The following is a 20,832-nucleotide window of genomic DNA, read 5'->3' as shown; positions in this document are numbered from 1 at the left end:
AACTGCTGGAAAGATGGCCCATTCATAAAACTGGGCTGTCTGTGTAGCAGAAAGATGCAAATAACTGGTCAGACCAGAGGACAGAGAAAAAGAGCTGTGGCATTCATTTATGCTGAAATGTGGGGATGTCGATTTCAATTAATTTTGCTTTTGATATCCTGACACCCATTTACTAGTAACCTTCCTGTTTTCACTGGTTATCTAAGTTGTGTTTTTTGGCTTTATGTGTCAGTTAAAGTGTGTAAGGGGGAGAGAAAGAGGGGAGATGAGCCATGGGCTGGAATCGAGCTCGAAGCTGCTGTGGCAATGACATGGCCTTTGTACAAGGGCTGCCCACTGTACCTGCTGACCTACTGGGCACGCTGCTAGTTAGCTAAGTTAAAGTTAGCCTTGTCTAATGTTAGCCTACACTGCTTTATGCATCAGCAGGGTCAGGTGGGAGCTAGCTAGCAGTGCTGCTCATTCAGTGATTACTGCTGTTTACGCCATCCACGTCGTGGGATGAAATTGCTGCAGAAACATCATAGCCACCCTTGGTCTCCCCCAGGAAGCCCTTCTGAGCAAGCAGTTACATTTTGAGCTGAAGTAGCCCTTGGTAACCTGGAGGGAGACCGAATGTAGACACAATGTGTCCACAGCAATGCTGTTGGGTTGGGGCAGCATTTCTAGCGATAATCTTATAATGAGCAGCTAGCCAGTCTATGGCTTCCACCCACTGTCTGTTGCATGATGCAAAAAATATTCTCAGCAGTTATCAATTAACGGTAAATTGTTGATATCACTATTTCAAAGGTATAAAACCTACAACAACCAGAGTGGACTGCCCCGCACAGAACCAATGAACACTCCACTGGTGGGTGACGTGATGCAAGCTTGTCAGTTTTGACACAGAAAACATTTTAAGTCCAGTTCAGACTCTAGATTGACGACGAGACCAGAACTTGCAATGCGCCATTCTGCAACGCTCTAAAAACCTTCCGGTTCCCACCAATGCAACTCGATGAGACGATATATCATCTCCATGCAACAACTTTCTGTACTTCTGTTCTGATTTTCAGATTTTCAGGCTTATTTTGTGGCTGAATATAATTTGTAGCTTCTTGAAATATGAATGAGGATAGTGATAGTGAGATACTGGCTACAGAATTCATAAGATCTGAATACATAATAAATACGCCACAATAATAACAACCAGCGGTGGTTAATCAGTCATTGAGAATGTGTGTGTGTGTGTGGGGGGGGCATAAGCACATAGGCTACAGCAAACAGCAGCAGCGACCCACTGTCTGACACCGGCACATTGTGATGACAGAAACACAGGGCTCGTCGGGGACAGATCACCTACTACAACGGGCAAACACACCGTCTGCAGTCATTTTGACTTGGCTGGTGGACTTCACCACAGGCCAATTGGCTGTAGAAACAGGTGACCAGCCTTAAGTTCTAAAACCAGCTGCCGGCAATTTAACCAGCTGAGTTGCAGGTAACACCATTAGCCGGCTTGAGTCGACTTCAGACGGCCAGTTCACTCACTGCATCTTTTTTTTGCGACATTCTAAAATGGTTTCATCTCATCGCAAATCTTTGATCTGAACTGGGCTTTAGGCAAGACATAGGCAACACGGTAGAAGAATCTTAGTTTATATTTGATCAGCACTGCGTAATTTTACAGTTTGATCTGAGTTTGAGAGACAGAGGGGAAGCTGTCTCTCTCTCGATACACTTTTTGACTTTGTGTCCATGGTGGCAGGCATATGAAATTGCAGAGGTACAAACTGTAGTTTGAGGAACAACCTTAGAGCCAGCAAAAATCCACTGGATGACATGAAACGTGTCACCCAACTGATTTAAGCTGAGATATGAGCAGAGAGATCTGAACGGTGGTAAAATGGAGGGAAGTCTACCACAGTTCATTTACACAGACTACCCACACTGTTACAAAGCTGATTCAAAATCTGCAAAGTATCCCTTTAGAGCTTAAAATAGTTTGAACAGCTGTTTCAAATAAAGGGAGGAAATGATTATTGAAAGTACACTATTAAACATGGAGACTCAGTAAACACTTTGGGGCGATATTATTCTTCAGCATACAACATATAAGGAACACCAATTGGTGTTCCTTATATGTTGTATGTAATGTGAATGGCTTCACTGCTATGTTACCAGTAGTGTTCATACTGCAGCACAGTATAAGAGACAGTTCAGAGGGAGCCTAAATCTGAGCTGAATCCCATGGACTCAGGAGTGCAGCTGCGTGCACAGCAGTCCAACAGCCCCACACACAGCGGAAAGGATATGAACATAGCATATGCAAGACAGTCTGAACATTTCAAAGTTTCTGCACAAGATGTCCAAATGTTTTCTCTGGCTATATCTTCAGAGGCTAAACTGTGATTAATAGCAGTGAAAGAAGCCTTTGAAGCAGGATTGGTGACATCAAAGTCCTAATCCATGGGTGGCAGGATTTTTATAATGAGTGGGAAGTATCTTAACACATTTCAAAGGGTTTACTCCATGAATAAACAATAGCTGCACAGATGTGCCACACACACCTTTAGAAAAATACGTCTGCAGACACAGGAGGCAGCATTACCCAAGCAGCCGTGTATGGCAAGGAGGAAAACCTTTGTACGTTTTTTAAGATAAAGCCGAAGTGACAGGCCAACAATTGTTCTAGATTTTCTACTGCACACAGACGAACTTTGAAAATGCAAATATGTAGTCGGCTTCTGCTATATAATTTCGAGACTCACGTCAGTTGTTGAGGACGTGGTCTGACACCAAGCCAAAAACTTAAACGCTGGATCAGCGCCTGCGTTTCTCGGAGGACTCTGCGCTATCAAGTGTGTATTAGAAGCATCAATCAAACACTGGAGAGATCAAAATCAATTTATGATGGATTAATTAACAGCCAGACCACTTCTAACTTTAGACAAAGAACGTCCTACTTGTGCCAAAGGTTTTAAAGTGAGCCAAAGCAATGTGGCGTCTCATGGGGCAAACACACACGCGTGGACACACATACACACAAATATCTGTGCACAAACACACACACACACACACACACACACACACACACACACACACACACTGCTGTAGTCAAAACAAGCCAAAACATATGATTTGAGGGAACTTCAAAAGGACTCAAACAGTCTTTTAAGCTAGTGATGATACTGCTTTTTGCATTTGACAGTTATCTGTTAATTTTTATTTATTTATCTACTTATTTATTCTGCCATTAATACATTTTGCATTTTGGTAAACAAGCTAAATTTGAGATATTCTGTCAAACTAAAATATGCACTTCTATATTTGTTAATAATGTGCTCGAGAGAATATCCACAGGTTTTGGATCTCCACCTAAAAATAGAAGAAAGGAAAGTGTAAAATATGATAACATGGAAATATGAGCAGTTAATTGCTCATTATGAACACATGTTTGTGAGAGGGCCTTGTGTTTAGGATCACAGGGACAGATTTTACATCCTCAAACGCCCCTTCGGCACAATCAACACACACAAAAAAAAAACATACACACACGCACAAAAAAAGTATGATCTTTGAGAACAGGAGCCGTTAAACTGTGTCGGGTATATTACCAGCATACAGGCAGGGAGGGCCCCGCTCCAATTAGCCCAGAGTAAAGCTGGATGGATTAATTGGAGTGGGTCTTGTGCAAATGAAGTGCGCTCTCTCCTCTCCCCATTAGTGCTGCTGGGCCAGATCATCTGAGCACATTTGTCATGATGAATTAGCGGCTGCGAGTGGAACGGGCTCATGGAGTGTCACTGTGCTTTCACGCCTCTCACTTCCATGACACCATCAAGGGGAGATGAAGGGGCTGCGCCGCGATGAGAGAAACTATGACAGTTGTACCTAAGCCTCGCAAATGGACACTCGCCGCTTTCTTCGTGTATTCCTTGGCGGCGGGTCGTATTAATTCATTCTTCTGGCGGGTTTCATACCCCCTCCTGACTAGATGATTAGAGCACGGGTTAATAGCCAGTATCCTCAAAGATTTCCGTCTCCTGAGACATGAAACCAGGGGAACACCTGTGATGTCCGGCCTGAAAGAAGGCCTTCCAATTTAGATACAGTGAGGAACTTGTCTAATGATGTGGATAATAATTATTCAAATACTCAGACGAGCAAGAAAAATGTGTTCTTTGACAGTGGATTCAGTTACAGAAGAAGGCCACATACTGTATGTTTTTGGTTACAGCTTGAGGCAGTTTTTTGCTTTTGTCAGTGCTTTTAAATATAATAAAATAAAATAATAAAAGCTTAACAATTAAAAGAGGAGCAGGTGAGAGGAATATTTCCCATCAGGTCACTCAGTCTTGAGAAACAGGCGGCGGAGGAGCGTCCCACTGATTGTTTCTGCTTCACGCATGTTGCTCTTGGCATGGACTTCCAGGACAAACAGAGTGAGGCAGAGCAGTGTGTGGGGAGGGGGGGTAGAAAGAGAAAAAGCCTTCCTTGGCATCTGTGCGTTCACTTTGAAAATTAAGCCCAGCAAGAATCCTGTAGGAAAAAAAAAAAGCTCAAGCTGGCAGTTGTATTGGGGTTCTATTGACAAGAATAGTCAATGTGCTTGGGATTAAAAAGCAATCCCGCGTTCAATATGACACCTCCCTACATGCTTTTATGAGTGCCAGTGTGTGCCTTGTACTTCAGAAGCTGTGGATCGAGCTGTCGACACGGGGGACAATCAAAGTTGTAAGAGAGAGCAGCCTTCCCGAGCTGAGTGAGCAGAGGCTTGCTGGATATCTCCGCCGCTCTCCCGCTCTCTTTTTGAAAACATGTGATCTAGAAACTCAACTCAGCAACCAAGCAAATGAGATTAAAGCACCCATAACCCCCCGCCACCCTCCCCACCCTCCATAACCACCACCGTTTATGCCTAGAGATGGCTCCGGGGGCTGTTGATTTAAATGCCATCCACTACTGTCAGAGCAGATCAATCATAAAAAGCATGGTGTAATTGGCTTTTAGTGACACAACACAGTGTTGCATTTATCAAAGGATGTTGTACCATGTGACTTAGGAGAGCTGGCTCCTCGCTATTGATGTGCGGGGCCGTCAAAAATCCCACTGCTGACTCAAAACATTCTCCAATACCACGATTAGGGGAGAAATTGAACAAAAGTATTACTTGGTGAGTGTCTCTTTTGGTAGCGAGAGTGTGTGGAAGTCTAGTGAAAGACTGTGGCGTCTGCCCACTGGGATGAAAAAGGCTTCTACTGGGAGAGAACAAAGAGCCAAATGTGTCATATCGCTGGGAGAAGCCTGTCATTTCTACACAGGAGGATCTCCTAACATGAAGGGAGACGGCGGGAGCTGCAGAGGGCGGCAGGACTGCTGCTGTGGCTTCATGTGAAGATGTAAAAGCAATGTAAATTGTTCAATATGCACGATGGACTTGAACTTATAACCCCTGATATCTCACAGGAGAATATTGTGGTGTGAGCCTGTTCTGTTAACTCAACATTGTCTTACAATTGTAAAATATGAACAAGAAATCATGTCACTCACAAAAATGTGACACCTGAGGTTGTGGACACTTTTACAGGTCAGTATTAGAAGTCAAGACAGTTTAATTTTATTAATAAAGTGCCTAATCATAACAATGAACAATATCTAAATTTACTTTTTATATAGAGCATGTCCTGACCATGCTCTGTAATTTACAGAGATTTAACAATTACCCCATTAGCAAGCACTTTTATAAGCGTTACAGTAAAATTAAACCCTGCTTTGGATAAAAAAGGAAACGTAGATTCTTTCTTTTTACTTGGCAGAGGTAAAAGTAGCAATACCACCATATAAAAACATGCTGTTACAAGTAAAAGTCTTGCATCTAAAATCTTAAGTATTAGCAGCAAGATGTCAGTGTTATATCATTATATATGTCAATTAATTCTTGTAATGTAAATTACCAGTGTAGCAGATTAGTTAATTACTTTATACACTGTTGGGTGGTGCATCATATCTTAAACTACTCACGTTTTGAATGTAAAATCTTAAAGATATAATATGAAGGACTTTCCTAAAAAACTACACATAGACTCATACACTAGTAGTCCCTCTAAATCATCAGTTACGACTCCAATATATGTGTGTGTTGTTGTATTTATCTGCAGAGACCCTGCCTTCGGTCTGTATTGTCTTATTTTCTTTTTAGCTGCCGTGTTCGGGGTGTTTTTTGGCACAGCATGAAGGTAAGACCGGGACTTTATAAAAAGGTAGCAACCAGGTAGTAATAGCGTGTATCCCAGAAAAAGCTGTAAAAATTGCGCCCAAAAAAATGCAAAAACTTGTTCCAAAATGAGGGTTAACCCATGGGTTGGGTTTTGCATTTAATGGCGAGCGTTTTTACAATCAGTAACCCACAATTCCTCTAATCTGCAGAGTAACACTAGTAAAAAAAAAAAAACAAGCACCTCACAAAAGTGCAGGACGTGAGTAAATGTACCACTGCAACCAAATATACAGTGAATCCATCCACCAATATACAACATCCAGTTTTCCTCCTTGATGAGACAGATTATGTCATGTTAGTCTGATTTTTGTCGCTTTCTGAGGTTTCCCTAAAACACTGATTAACTATCACAAGAACAGCACAAATATATAAAATCATAAAAGTCTTTTTTAAGACAGATAACATTTTTTTCTCAGCAGATGGAAAGTCACCACAGAAAGTCATCTTCTTTCTCAAATTATAACACATACTATGTTCTAGGAGCATGGATACATGCAACAGTAAATCAGATTTTTAATCAAAATATATCTGCCACTACAGCCCTTGTACATTTTGCTAGTGCTCAAGTGTAATCACACACTTGTTTCAAATGCTCAGCTGGCCTGCAAACAATTCAAAATGACAACAAACTGAGCTAGTGTCCTGCAGGTCTTGCTCACACCAGTGACTTACTACATACAGCACACATTATAAAGTGTTAAAACCCTGACAAAGATAAAATATGTCTTTATACTCTGCTGTCTGTGAACTCTAACTCCTCACAGGTCACACATCACTCTGCACAGCCTCCATTTTCATTGTGCTCTGACAAAGGACTGGCAGTCTCGAGGTGCTGTGTGCAGTGTGTGTGCACATGTGCTGTGCTACAAGCAGCGAGGCCAGGCAGCCCTGAGGCTACACACATACACACACACACACGCACACACACCAACCCACCCACCCACAGAGACCCACACTGTGACCGCAGGCTGCCCAGGCCCTGGTAGGCCCTACTGAGCCCAGCCAATTCAAACACTGTGATCCCCCTGATCTGGGAAAGGCCCTGGCTCTGATGAATTTGTCCATGCAAATACATCCCATTTCCTCTGACAAAACACCACCACATGTCCAAGCCTCAAGGACCCACATTCTGCAGGGCTCAAGTGGCCTCGCTATTCACCGCCTGGGAGCTTTTTACTTTCTGGGGCCCTCCTAGTTTCCTACTGTTCTCAAAACATGAACTGCATCAATACTCAGACTGTCACATTCTCAATCTCCTGTGTGAAATGAATGGGCAGTCTGCTACATTCACGTGGACTGTGTGTGTGTTTGAAACAAAATATAAAAACGCAGAGGAACATTATCTGCTTTAGAGAATTGCTCCTGTATCACTGCACTGTTTGATGTGTATAGAAACATTACAAATTCACTGCATGTAAGTGTGTAGTTTGACATCCCAGATCCATTATTTCACTTCCATCCCAGTGTCAGGCTGCAGGTCTACAAGGGTGTCCCCTAGTGGTGACACTGCAAGGAGGAGACCCAGAGTGTGTGAAACCACCCTGGTGTAAAACAGATTTCCATCAGATCCCCACAGATAATGGTAATTTCACAGATAACAGTGAATCTATAATGTGAAGTAAAATGCAAATTAAATCCCCCCACAAATTTTACCCCGAAGAATAGATTTATAATTTTCTTATGCTATACTGTATCTCACTTTAAACGGCGCTCCATCTTTTCCAGAACGATAAGCCGGGGCAGAGTGTTTCATAGCTTTTATCTAACGAGATGATCTGCAGTTTCACAAACTGCAATGAGAAAATTGGACCTCCAACTCCAAAGAAATAACAGAGAGTTGACTGCCAGCATATTGCAGTCATACTGCTTTTACTTTACAAGAACGTGCAACATAATCTATAAAATTTCTGTGAGCTTTGGTGGAGCTTTTCAGGATAAAAAAGCTCAAGCTGCACAGCACAGTAACAGTTTACTTTAGCAGCAAATCATCATTGTTGCAGGAATAACATTAAAAAAATCTGCCCTGTCTCTGGCAGGTAATATTATGTCTGATCCCTTATCACATTTTATTTGACGAATATAAGCTTTTGCAATCAAACAAAAGATTCAGAGTCCCACAGGCTCAAGAGGACCTCTTTTGTTCCTCAGCCTGTCAACCTATTAAATCAGGTTTCTAAGTAGCCTCAGTGTACCAGGGTCGAACACTGAATGTGATAGAATGATTAATTTGTTGCACTGCTTCTACTTCCTGTAAGGTCTGATGTGATTTGTAGCGTCTGGTTTTGTATTCATGTGTATTTATGTGAAACAGCTGACAACCTGGAGTGCAAAACAAATTTCAATTTTTTCTGATAATAAAGTGAAACCACATCAAATCAATCGACATTAACTTGATCCACTGGTCTGAACAAAAGGGAAGTGGAACAAAAAGGAAATAAAGAAGCTCTTAGATCTCTCTGACACTGTGTCAGCAGCAGTAAACATCACAGCACATCTCAGTATCTATTCAGTGCCTTTGTGCACTGAAATGAAGTGTTCGCTGAATTTGTTTTTATAGAGTGTACTCCTCTGAAGCCGTTAATTGCTGAAAGGAAGTGGCTGAAGGCTCCCTTGTGCACAACCTGCAATTGAAGTTTACAGACACATCACACAGATTTCTACTGGAGTCTCAGCTAAGGTGCCTTTTGTGAATTGAAGCTCCCTTTAATGCCACTGGGACTGAAAGCAGGCATTTACAGGCCCCTAAAAAGGAAGTGAATCACATAATGTGGCTTAGCTGAAATAAAGGAGGAAGTGGGAATCTGATAATTTAACACATCTATTAGCATTTCAGCTAAGTCAAGTGACCAGGAGGCCTCAGCTGCGGCTAATGACGAGCACATTACTCTACCTTCATTTAACCAACAGAAAAGAGGTGGGAAGAGTTGCTTTTGTGTTCTCTAAATACTGTTTCTTCATCCCCTGGGTATTTAGAAACCTTATCATAAAAATATCCCACTGCACCCACAATCTGTAGATAGCATTCAGCAGTGGGAAACCAAGAGGGACAGCTTAGTGAAAATAAAAACAGAGCGCCGTGCAGAGAGCTGAGCCTCTCAAGAGATAATGGAGACTGCAGATTTACCCGAGCACGGCACATAGAGGCTTGAAATGAAGGGGGACCAGGAGATGCCTGGGAGCCGCGTCTTTAAGAAACCCACTTACCTGAACATTTATGGAAGCAGTAGACACCAGCACAATTCACAGAGTAATACAGTCGGAACCCGGCATTGTTAACAATAGTTTGTCTCAAAGAAAAGTTTCCATTACCATTTCCATTGTGGTTGGCAGGAGAATAATGTTCCTGTTAGTGGCTGAGATGTTCTACATTGCTGTATTTTTCACTAAAGGCCTATATCGCAGCGTACCTGTTTTAGTTAAGGGGCTGGAGAACAGCTGCTGCAAAAGTTTGTTCTCTGATGTTCTCAGGACGACGACGATGTCCGCAGGAAGAGTGTCTCTATTTCTCTCCAAAAATCCATTCACGTTGTACATTACCTGTGGAGACACAAGTATAAACTCAGATTTGGAATTAACTCTCGTAAAGGGCCTGGCAATATGGCTGAAATTAATATTAATATAATTTTCTGATTTAAATGGAACCAGTGGCATTTGTGTTGGGCATTTAAAAAACATAACCTATTGTTTATACACTGCTTAATATCCTGTCACACCGAGGAACAAGTCAGTGTGTTATCTGTTGCACAGTAGGGCTGCAACTATTGCTTATTTCCACTGTCGATTAATCTGTCTATTATTTACTCAATTAATCCATCTGTTTTTTCGTCAATAAAATGCCAGGAAATGGTGAAAAATGTTGATCAGTGTTTCTCTAAGCTCAAGATAACATCCTCAAGTGTCTTGTTTTTTTCCACAACCCAAAAGCATTCAGTTTACTGTCACAGAGGCAGAGAGAAACTGGAAAATATTCACATTTAAGAAGCTGGAAACTGATTTTGATTTGTCTTCTTAAAAAATGACTTAAACCAAGAAACTGATTATAAAATTTGTTGGCAATTAATTTAATAGCTGACAACTAATTAATGAAAAGCTGCAGCTCTGTAGATAACCAGATACCTTTCCTGCATAATGCTGAATCCCAAAACAAAGCTCCACACGTTTTGGTATCCAGAAGTACTTGCAGCGCAAATTGTCTTCAAATTTATCTGTTGGTAAGAAATGAGAAAGGCAAACAAAGTCATTGATACAAAAAGATGCTTTGAACAGCACATAGGTCGACACAGTTCAAATATCTAAGCCAGGGCCTCTGGATGATTTCACACACCAAATATTGATGCACTTGTAAAGACTAGGAGGTATCAGATTTTAGGAGTAAGTTAAACAATGAGTATTCTACTTCATGTAAAATGCTGCTTCAGAGGCTTCACCACTCTGACCACAATATGGCTCTCTGACACGACAATGAACACTTACTGTGGTCATATTTAAAGATACTGAATACTGTGTATAATATCGTCAATCAGCAGCTTCAGTACAAAAGAATCTGTATCAGACTTACATCTTAAAACAATGTTGCTGGAACCCTATTCATAAGGCACTGCCAAAACCTTTGATATGTAAATAGTTTAGGGCAATAACTTAACCTGCTTCATCAATAGCTTCCACCTTTGTTTGGTGAGATGATGCCAGCATTAATGCACAGGAGTGGAAACATATGGAAAAATGTACGTGTAATGACAATAAGTAGTCGTCTGACTGAATGTGGAAAAACTGAGACATATCGTTCTTAATTTTCTTAAGACATCTCAGGCTGTTTGTCATCTGTTTTGTAAATTGATGTTTTCAGAATGTGCATCTTTACACTTAAAAAAGGAAACAATTTGAATATGGTGTTGTTATTCAAAGGTTATTTTTCAGTGGTTTTACTGGTCCGGACCACCAAAGGTCGTATTGGAGCTGTAAGGCGAGAGTTGCAACTACATTCAAAGATGCAGTGACCTCTGACCTCTTATATTCACGTATAATGATTTTTTTTTTATGTTTAGTTCCAGTCTTACCCACTAAGGTCTGGTCAGTTGCCTGAGGGAAGCGACTCTCCTCGTCCATCAGAGACAGCAGACCCATGGGCTTCTGCAGGAACATGTCCAGGATGGGCCTGTTGTCCTCGTACTCCACCAGGCTGGCATCCACACCCTCGCTCTGGTATTCCATCTAATTAGGACCAGTGAATGTAGAACAATCCAGTTAATGATTTCTCTAAATGACCCAATTAAACAATCTGGGCTAAATATGATTTCTGTGTGTGTGTGTGTGTGGTGGGGGGAAAAAGAGTTTCTAATCAACAAAACCAAACAGCTGCAGCAGGCTGTGTGTGTCTGTTGCTGGAGTTTACAGCATAATAGCGTCTTTTACTGAATGCATAAAACAGAACAGCTCTGAACTAACAAATAGAGCCGCTTACTTATTCATAATTTATTTCACATTGCAAATAACCCAGAGTCATATCATATTATTGCATCTATTTAATTTCAGATCAAAAAGTTGTTTTAAATATATATTTTACTAATAAAGTGGAACCAATGGATCTAAACCGTCCTCATGTTTAAGTCATTAACTCAGAATAATCAGTTTCTGTGTACAGCAGTGAGACTGAAGACACCAAATAAAAATCCCTTTTCCACAGAGCACCAGCCCTTCATCGGGGGCAGCGCACACTTGTTTGTAGAAGAGAAACTTTTCCACATGCTTAAAGGCCTTATTTTCAATGATCACTGCTGTAATTAATGTGTAAACGGTAAACGTCGCTTCCAGTTCTGGTCCCGGAGACTGCTGGAAAATATAAATGAGCGAAGCATTATCAGATGTTATGTGTTAAATCCTGCCTAATAAATCATTTTATTTGTATTTAATTTAGTCTATTCTTCGGAACATGTGTTTGTGTATGCATTTGAATGTACAGCAGGTTGAGTTTACTTGTAATAATGTTCTATATGATTAAAAGTGCCCTGCATTACTGAGCTTTTCATTTAAGAAGGACTGTTGCAAAGTTAACACATACTAAAAGGCATTATGGCAAAATGGTTCTTGATTAATGTCTATTCATTTCCATCAAGGAAAATAAAGACTTCTCACACTTCAGGGTAAACAACTTCATTAAATCAATTAAGGGCGTAATTTGGTGGTGCATAACGGTATAAACAATCCTTTACACATCACAGCCTGGCTAAAAGCAAAATGTTCATGTTGAGAGCGTGTCTGCTCTGATGGATGTGAAAACACACAAATAATATTAAAATGACTGATTTTCATAAGTGTTTTAAAGGGAATTTGTACATGCAGTATTGTTGCTGAGGAGTGTTGTGTGGGTGCATTTACTCAGAGCCCATTACATGCAGCTGTTGTCATGCACTGTTTGTACATATAAATGTAATGCACCAAAATTCATTTGAACAAACGTGATCAGGTAAGCTATGATTGCGTGACCTATGTGCTGCTGAATGTAAAGACAGAAGCAGTAAAAAGAGTGAAACTCTGTGTACAGAGGCAGGTTGGAGTGGTGGATAAGTCAAACAAACACAGGACTTTCCCCAAGGAGACGATGGTGTCTTATGTGCTGTAAATCCAAATGAACTCTTGAGTTATTCTAAGGCCTGTCATCCCCATGTTTGTATTCCTAAATCTAACCTATGTAACTTTACTTGCCTGATCCTACCCTACATAACGTTGTTTAGTATCTAACTTTGAGGTAAGTATGCACCGTGAAACACCCCAACTACATTTCTTCTCCTAAATCTAACCTACATAACTATAAATATATTACATAAATTTATGTTATATACGTAACATGACAACCCATTACAATGTTTCTTTTTCCAAACCTAACCTACGTAACTAAATATTTAGTATGTAACATTACATTAAGTACATAACGTTACAACCCTCAACAATGTTTGTCCTTCCAAACCTAACCTACATTACTAAATATTTAGTATGTAACTTCATGTTAAGTACGTCACTTCACGTTAAGTGTGTTACGTGACAACCCTCAACACTGTTTCTTCTTCCAAACCTAACCTACGTAACTTTATTTTTAGCACCTAACTTTACATTAAGTACATGACATGACCACCCTCAACAATGTTTCTTCTCCTACACCTAACCTATGTGACTTTACTTGTCTATACCCAACCTACGAAATTTTGCATTTAGTACATAACTTTATCTTAAATACGTTATGTCACAACCCCCAACCACATTTCTTTTCCTAAACCTAACCTACATAACTTAAAGTTTAGTACGTACCTTTACATTAAGTATGTAACATGGCAACCCTCAACAATGTTTCTTCTTCTAAACCTAACCTATGTAACTTTACTTGCCTAAACTCAGCCTACGTAACTTTGCATTAAATATGTATCTTTATGTTAAGTACATAATGTGACAACCCCAAGCCACATTTCTTTTTTACTAAATCTAACCAATGTAATTTTGTGTTAAGCACATAACTTCACATTAAAGCTTTTTTATGAAAATAACTTTCTGTCATATTTGTTGAATCTATTCCTACTGGGGTTGACCCAAATACTCAGATGCTGTGTTTAATCTATTACTCTTGTGATGTTCAAAAATGTATTAAAACTTTTTTTTTTTTTTGCTCTCCTTTTGCTTACACAGAGCATTATATGAGAAAGAGTCTATAAAAAAAATCATATTCCTCCTCCTCTTATTGGCTCTAATGGCAGTTGCCAGAAAATACCACACGTGACCAAAACAACGAATCAGAGCACAGGAGTCTCTAACACAGTTCTCAATCATATCTATCACTGCTCCTGAACTGCGGTCAAACTGTCAAACTAGGCAGAGCTGATCAAATATGAATCAAGATTCTGTTACTGCATTGCCTATTTCTCACCTCAGATGTTTTCAGAAAAATATTTCAGTGTACTGTTTAGCTGTAACATGAGAGTTTGTGACCCAGGCGCTATGTTGGAGACAGTCAAGTGAAGCACCAAGTACCGCCAATAGGCCGGACATATTTTCTCATTTTACAGCTAAACAGTACACTGAAATACATTTCTTAAACCATCTGAGGTCAGAAATAGGCAATGCAGTAACAGAACGTGCGCTGCCTAGTTTGACTGTTTGACCGCAGTTCACGAGCAGTGATTGACAGCTGTGTTAGAGACTCCTCAGCTCTGATTGGTTGTTTTTGTTCATATGTGGTGATGTCATTGGCAGCAATGCTAGAGGGCAAAGGAATATGATTATTTTCACATACTATCTGTCTCATGTACTTCTGTGTGGAGGAACAGTTTCAGCAAATAAGACAAAAATTTAGTTATATAACTACAGCTGTAAGTACGCAACATGACGGCCCTATCTCATATGAACCGTTGTATGAGGATATGTTGTTACATGATATGAATAGGTATGATGTATTTGCACAGACATACTTGATAACCTCTCTCTGCATGTCAAACTCACCTGTTCGAGGGCAAATATGTGCTGGTTGAAGTAAAACTGGATCTGCTCATTTGCAATGTTGATACACAATTGTTCAAACGAGTTCTTCTTGAAGTTTTCAAATCCAAAGATGTCCAGGATTCCCACATTCATGCCACTCTCTGCGGCACTTCAAAGGAGGAAAAGGGGACAAACAAACTTATTCTTCTATGTTACAGAACGAGCAAATCCCCAGCAGGCATATTAATTGATAAAACTTTAATGATAATCCAAGTTCAACCCAAATACAGAGTCTGGTCTGAACGGCCTAGCAGTCTGATGAGAAATCATCAACATCAGCTTTCAAAAAGTCAGAGCTTCTTAAATGGTTTTATTTCACCCTCTATTGATTTAACCTCGAGTCATTTTCAATATCTGCACAAACAATACTCACTCCTACAACACAGCATGAAGACTCAACACCCTGCATTTCATATTCAGTGCTTGGAGCTGCTACTTTTCATGATCAGTCATTACCCGCTGTATGCAGAGGTCACCTTTAGCCCGTGCTACAGGGTTGTTAATGGCAATAAGGAAACGGCAAAGATGACTGGGATGCAGACAGGAACTCTGGCTTCTGTACATCTCTGAGAGACGACTCCTTGACAGTCGACGCTCATATTTATGAAGGAATTCTTTTGGATCAATGAACAGCCTCTTTGCAGTCTCTCTGAAGTCTTTTTAATCATCCGAACATTATTTTCTCTGCACGCAACTCTGTATCAAAAATTTATTAAAACTTTTTTTTTTTTGCTCTCCTTTTGCTTGTCTTGTGCTTGCCCATTGATATTCTCCTCTGCATGTTTGCATCTACCTCTGCAGACTTCCATAAAGGTCATAAGAGCTGTGCAGAAACTCTGCGTAATCGCTCAAGATAATCGAAGAGGAGAGTAACGGTGAACGTCCACACAGATGTTCATCACCAGCTAGACACTCACCAGATATTCATGTCAGGCTGCAGTAGAGTGTTGATGCGGTTAACTATCCAGCTGAAGAGGCGCCCGTACAACGCCTTGGACATGGCATCTCGGACATCGACAGCTTTGTCCACGGTGTTGGTGCGGATGATGGTCTCACCTCTGGTGACCACACACTGGGAGGTCAGTGCCTCCTGGAGCTCCTCAGGGCCGATGCTGAGGAGAGACGCAGCTGAGAGAAAAGAGGAGAGAGTTAATCAATTTGATAATCAAGAGCTCGTCTGCTGTTATCATTTGCATAAAAATAAGCCCCGGCAATCTCTTACTGTGGATGTCTTAGCTTCTTTACATTTTTTATGTAAATGATCTGCGCTTTTGTATATATTATGGCTACAACTGCTTACAGAAACATTTCCTCTGTTTGCTGGGTAACAAAATATGATTGATTTATTGTTTAGTTTGTGTAATTCACATAAAAGTGGCCACAAAAACTTTTATGACATCCAATATACTGTTGCCATAGTGGAACAGAAAAAAAACTATTACACAAAACATAAATCATTGCACAAAATAACACAATTCTCACAATGGTTCCCTTCTCAAAACACAACTGAGATCTCCTCTTCTGAGTGCAGTCCTGAAATCATCACACAAGGACAAATAAAACACAAAAGCTTCCTTTTTTTAATCTCACCAAAATCACATTTCCTCTTCAGGGAGACCATTAAACCTGTTCTCTTTGGCTAAAAGAATAATCTCGCCTGGCATTACAATACAGATTGCCTAATGTACCGTATCTCACCGTTCTCTAAGGCCTCTGAGTTAGGCACTTCACTCTTATCAGTTTGGTGCTGGGATGTGATGGAAGCAAATTCAATATTGCCAGTGTTCAAAATGGCCGAGAGGATTTTGTAAACAGAGTTGACCTCCTGAACAAAGAAAAGAAAAAATACAAATATGTTAGCACTTAATTGATTTGTGTCAAGTACTCTATATTAGATCAAGTTTTAAAGGAATACTTCACCCACAAAATGACCATTTGTATATTAATTACTCACCCTGTATTATGTATGATAAAAAGGATCCAAAATCAGTGAACATTCTTGATCAATGTAAGTAAAGAGGGACCACATTTTACAACAGCAAAACTCTATCAAACATCTGTTTACATACTCTCACACAACTTCTGCAGTGTAATGCAGGTCTCATTTATCCAGTCATATGCTCAGTGCTTCCCAAACACATGCGTTTGAACTCATGCATTGCAATGAGCAGAGTGTAAATGCACATGCTTGCCCAGGCGTGCCACTTGTCTGTGCCTGAGACTGTTTATGCAGAAGTGTTTTGAAATGTATAATTTTAGTAATAAAGCTTATAGTTAGGGCTCGGACCAGCCCCTAGTTAGGCTGACATAGGCTTAGTCTGCCAGGGGACCTCTTATAATACACCGATCCCATTCTCTCTCTCTCTCTCTCTCTCTCTCTCTCTCTCCCCTTAATTTCTGAAAAGTTGGTTCTTTTTCATTTGCTAACATTCACGTCCTTTTATTGCATCTCACTAACTCAGCTTTACTGCACGTCACCAACTTGGCTTCTTCTTTGAAACCATTGTGCTCCACTGTCTCATACATATCGCAGCTGTGCCTGGATCCTGTGCTGTGGTCCTGCCTGATGCCTCCTACTGCTGCTGTTATCATTAATCATACTTCTACTGTTATTACACACATATAATCATTATTGTCACATACATATACTATCATCTATCAATATATACTTACTACCACAATTACCGTTCTTATTATTATAATATCATTACTAACATGAATGTTATTGTCGCTATTGTCATTACTGTCTGCCCTGTATCTCTCTTTGCCTTGAGATTTGGATTATACTGCACAAGTTGTGTGCGAGTTTGTAATGCTACATGCTTTGTTGTTAAACATGGTCCCCCTTTACTTGAATTGATGAAGAATTTTCACTGTTTTTAGATTCTTTGTTCAACATTGAGGCATGTGAGAAAAGCAAAGTCTTCTTCACAAATTCTCCATACCACAGGTTGAACAATTGGTCATTTTGCGGGTGAAGTATTACTTCTTAAGTACCTCTTCAGTAAAGCCGATATTTCTGAAGCACTCCTGAATTGCGTCAAACTGCTCCGTGTACAGTTTGCTGGAGACAATGTCTTGCATCACTTTGCAGTTCTGGCTGTCAATATACCTGCAGAGGCACATTATGGCTATCAATATTCATGCTCCGACATCATGAGATGAACATGTCAAAGACAAACGGCTGCCAACCTGGGTGGTGTCCTGTCTGGTAGCCTGTAAGTCTTCAGCTTGTCTTGGTGGTAAAGCCCGGCATATATGTAATAAAATATGTGGAAGTTTTTCTCCCCACTGAAAGGAAACAAACAGAGCAGTCAGAAGTGTGACGAAGGGAACTTCAGTCAGACCAAGCCTGAGCAGCACGTACGTTGCCTGTTTGATGACCCTTGACTTCTCCAACAGGTACTCGGATATCTTGGCCCCAATGACCGCTCCAGTGGGTGTGAACTTCATCTCCAGGTATTTGCCGAAGCGGCTGGAGTTGTCATTGATAGCTGTGCAGGCGTTTCCAAAGGCCTCTACCAAAGGGTTCACCTGCAAGATCTTCTCTCGCAGCGTCCGATTGTTTGCCTGAAAGCAACAACATATTTCTTTGATAAAATATGCTTATCATATAACTATGAATTTAAGATTCTTGCAGTAGCACAGTATTAACAAATTTAACAATGAAAGGATGGCTTAAATGCTACTATACCTTTCCCAAGAAGGTAAGATGTTGAACAATCAAATGAGCGCTCTCTGTTTTCCCTGCACCACTCTCCCCGCTAATTATAATACACTGAAACAAAAGGAAGACAAATTACTTACATTGCTCCTTTATTTAACCAGGAAAAAGTCTTTAATTAAATATTTCTTTAAGACAGACCACATCACTTAACAGATACTTTTGTCCCAAAGTGGGCACATATGCTACAACATCCCTTTCAACATTTTAAAACGCTGGTAAACATAATTTTCTTTGAGGATTTTCATCATTTCCAGTTTTTTTTTTCTGTGAGGTACCTGGTCTTTGCAGAACGTCACCATGCCTCTGTATGCTGCATCTGCAGTAGCAAAGATGTGTGGAGGGTTGTCAGCCCGCTTCACACCGTGGTACAGCTTAGAAAACTAAGAGAAGGCACACACAGACACATAGCACATTATTTTCAGTTTCAAGGGTTTTAACAAGAAAAAATAATTTATTAAAAGATACAAGAAAGTTACAAGAAACACTGGCACATTTCCACACTTTCAAAAAAGGAGCATGGAGTCTACAGCCATGCTAGCAGCTTTGTGAGGTTGTACTTTGGCACATGTGTACTTGTGTTTATGGCTTAATGCTGAGGTCAGCATGCTACATGCTCACAATGACAGTGCTAACATGCTGATGTTTAGCAAGTATAATGTGTATAATGTTAGCACTAAACACAAGGTACAACTGAGGCTGATGGGAATGTCATTAGTTCCTCTTGTATCTGGTCATAAACCAAAGTATTGGACAAACTGAAATTGTGACCCGATGATGACACTAGATGAGGCATAATCAGTTATTACAGTTCTTGAGGGTATCATGAATGTCTGCACTAAATGTCAAGACAATCCATCCTGGTGCTGGAGAGGAAGCCAGGGGATTTCATTCTCTGGGGACTATGAATATCTGCAGAAATTTTCATGATAATCTATCATATAGTTGTTGAGATATTTCAGCCTGGACAAAAGTGGTGGACCAGACAACTGATTGACCTTGCTATCCCTAGAGACATGCCGCTAGAATGGCTGATAATAATAAATGGTTAAACCAGAGGTAGGCAGCCCCTCTCCAGTGGCTCCCTGCGGCTTTGACAGAAAATTATGTGGAAAGGAATTATACCATTATATATGTGTGTGTACATATATATATATATATATATATATATATATATATATATATATACAGTACAGGCCAAAAGTTTGGACACACCTTCTCATTCAATGCGTTTTCTTTATTTTCATGACTATTTACGTTGTAGATTCTCACTGAAGGCATCAAAACTATGAATGAACACATGTGGAGTTATGTACTTAACAAAAAAAGGTGAAATAACTGAAAACATGTTTTATATTCTAGTTTCTTCAAAATAGCCACCCTTTGCTCTGATTACTGCTTTGCACACTCTTGGCATTCTCTCCATGAGCTTGTATGAAAATAAAGAAAACGCATTGAATGAGAAGGTGTGTCCAAACTTTTGGCCTGTACTGTAGTACAGGATAGATAGAGATAGTACATTCTCACTGAAGGCATCAAAACTATGAATGAACACATGTGGAGTTATGTACTTAACAAAAAAAGGTGAAATAACTGTAAACATGTTTTATATTCTAGTTTCTTCAAAATAGCCACCCTTTGCTCTGATTACTGCTTTGCACACTCTTGGCATTCTCTCGATGAGCTTCAAGAGGTAGTCACCTGAAATGGTTTTCCAACAGTCTTGAAGGAATTCCCAGAGGTGTTTAGCACTTGTTGGCCCCTTTGCCTTCACTCTGCGGTCCAGCTCACCCCAAACCATCTCGATTGGTTCAGGTCCGGTGACTGTGGAGGCCAGGTCATCTGCCGCAGCACTCCATCACTCTCCTTCTTGGTCAAATAGCCCTTACACAGCCTGGAGGTGTGTTTGGGGTCATTGTCCTGTTGAAAAATAAATGATCATCCAACTAAACGCAAACCGGATGGGATGGCATGTCGCTGCAGGATGCTGTGGTAGCCATGCTGGTTCAGTGTGCCTTCAGTTTTGAATAAATCCCAAACAGTGTCACCAGCAAAACACCCCCACACCATCACACCTCCTCCTCCATGCTTCACAGTGGGAACCAGGCATGTGGAATCCATCCGTTCACCTTTTCTGCGTCTCACAAAGACACGGCGGTTGGAACCAAAGATCTCAAATTTGGACTCATCAGACCAAAGCACAGATTTCCACTGGTCTAATGTCCATTCCTTGTGTTTCTTGGCCCAAACAAATCTCTTCTGCTTGTTGCCTCTCCTTAGCAGTGGTTTCCTAGCAGCTATTTGACCATGAAGGCCTGATTCG

At 40.5% G+C, this 20,832-nt stretch overlaps 1 protein-coding gene across 1 annotated transcript in view; it reads right to left on the bottom strand.

Moving 5' to 3' along the window:
* The window catches only part of myo3b (myosin IIIB), an 89,770-nt gene that overhangs the window by 37,194 nt on the left and 31,744 nt on the right, over positions 1-20,832 (bottom strand). Inside the window, exons 13-23 of the mRNA XM_049594820.1 lie at positions 18,788-18,892; positions 18,480-18,563; positions 18,153-18,355; positions 17,978-18,076; positions 17,783-17,897; positions 16,484-16,610; positions 15,703-15,913; positions 14,747-14,894; positions 11,320-11,473; positions 10,379-10,467; positions 9,670-9,799 (exon numbers count right to left, since the gene is read on the bottom strand). Coding sequence (XP_049450777.1) covers positions 9,670-9,799; positions 10,379-10,467; positions 11,320-11,473; positions 14,747-14,894; positions 15,703-15,913; positions 16,484-16,610; positions 17,783-17,897; positions 17,978-18,076; positions 18,153-18,355; positions 18,480-18,563; positions 18,788-18,892 — 1,465 coding nt within the window. The remainder of the gene's footprint in view (positions 1-9,669; positions 9,800-10,378; positions 10,468-11,319; positions 11,474-14,746; positions 14,895-15,702; positions 15,914-16,483; positions 16,611-17,782; positions 17,898-17,977; positions 18,077-18,152; positions 18,356-18,479; positions 18,564-18,787; positions 18,893-20,832) is intronic.

This window comes from Epinephelus fuscoguttatus, linkage group LG13 (genome assembly GCF_011397635.1).
Source record: "Epinephelus fuscoguttatus linkage group LG13, E.fuscoguttatus.final_Chr_v1".
NCBI classification, from domain to species: domain Eukaryota; kingdom Metazoa; phylum Chordata; class Actinopteri; order Perciformes; family Serranidae; genus Epinephelus; species Epinephelus fuscoguttatus.
The sequence above is the reverse complement of the archived record's forward strand: the minus strand, read 5'-3'. Positions and strand labels throughout refer to the sequence as shown.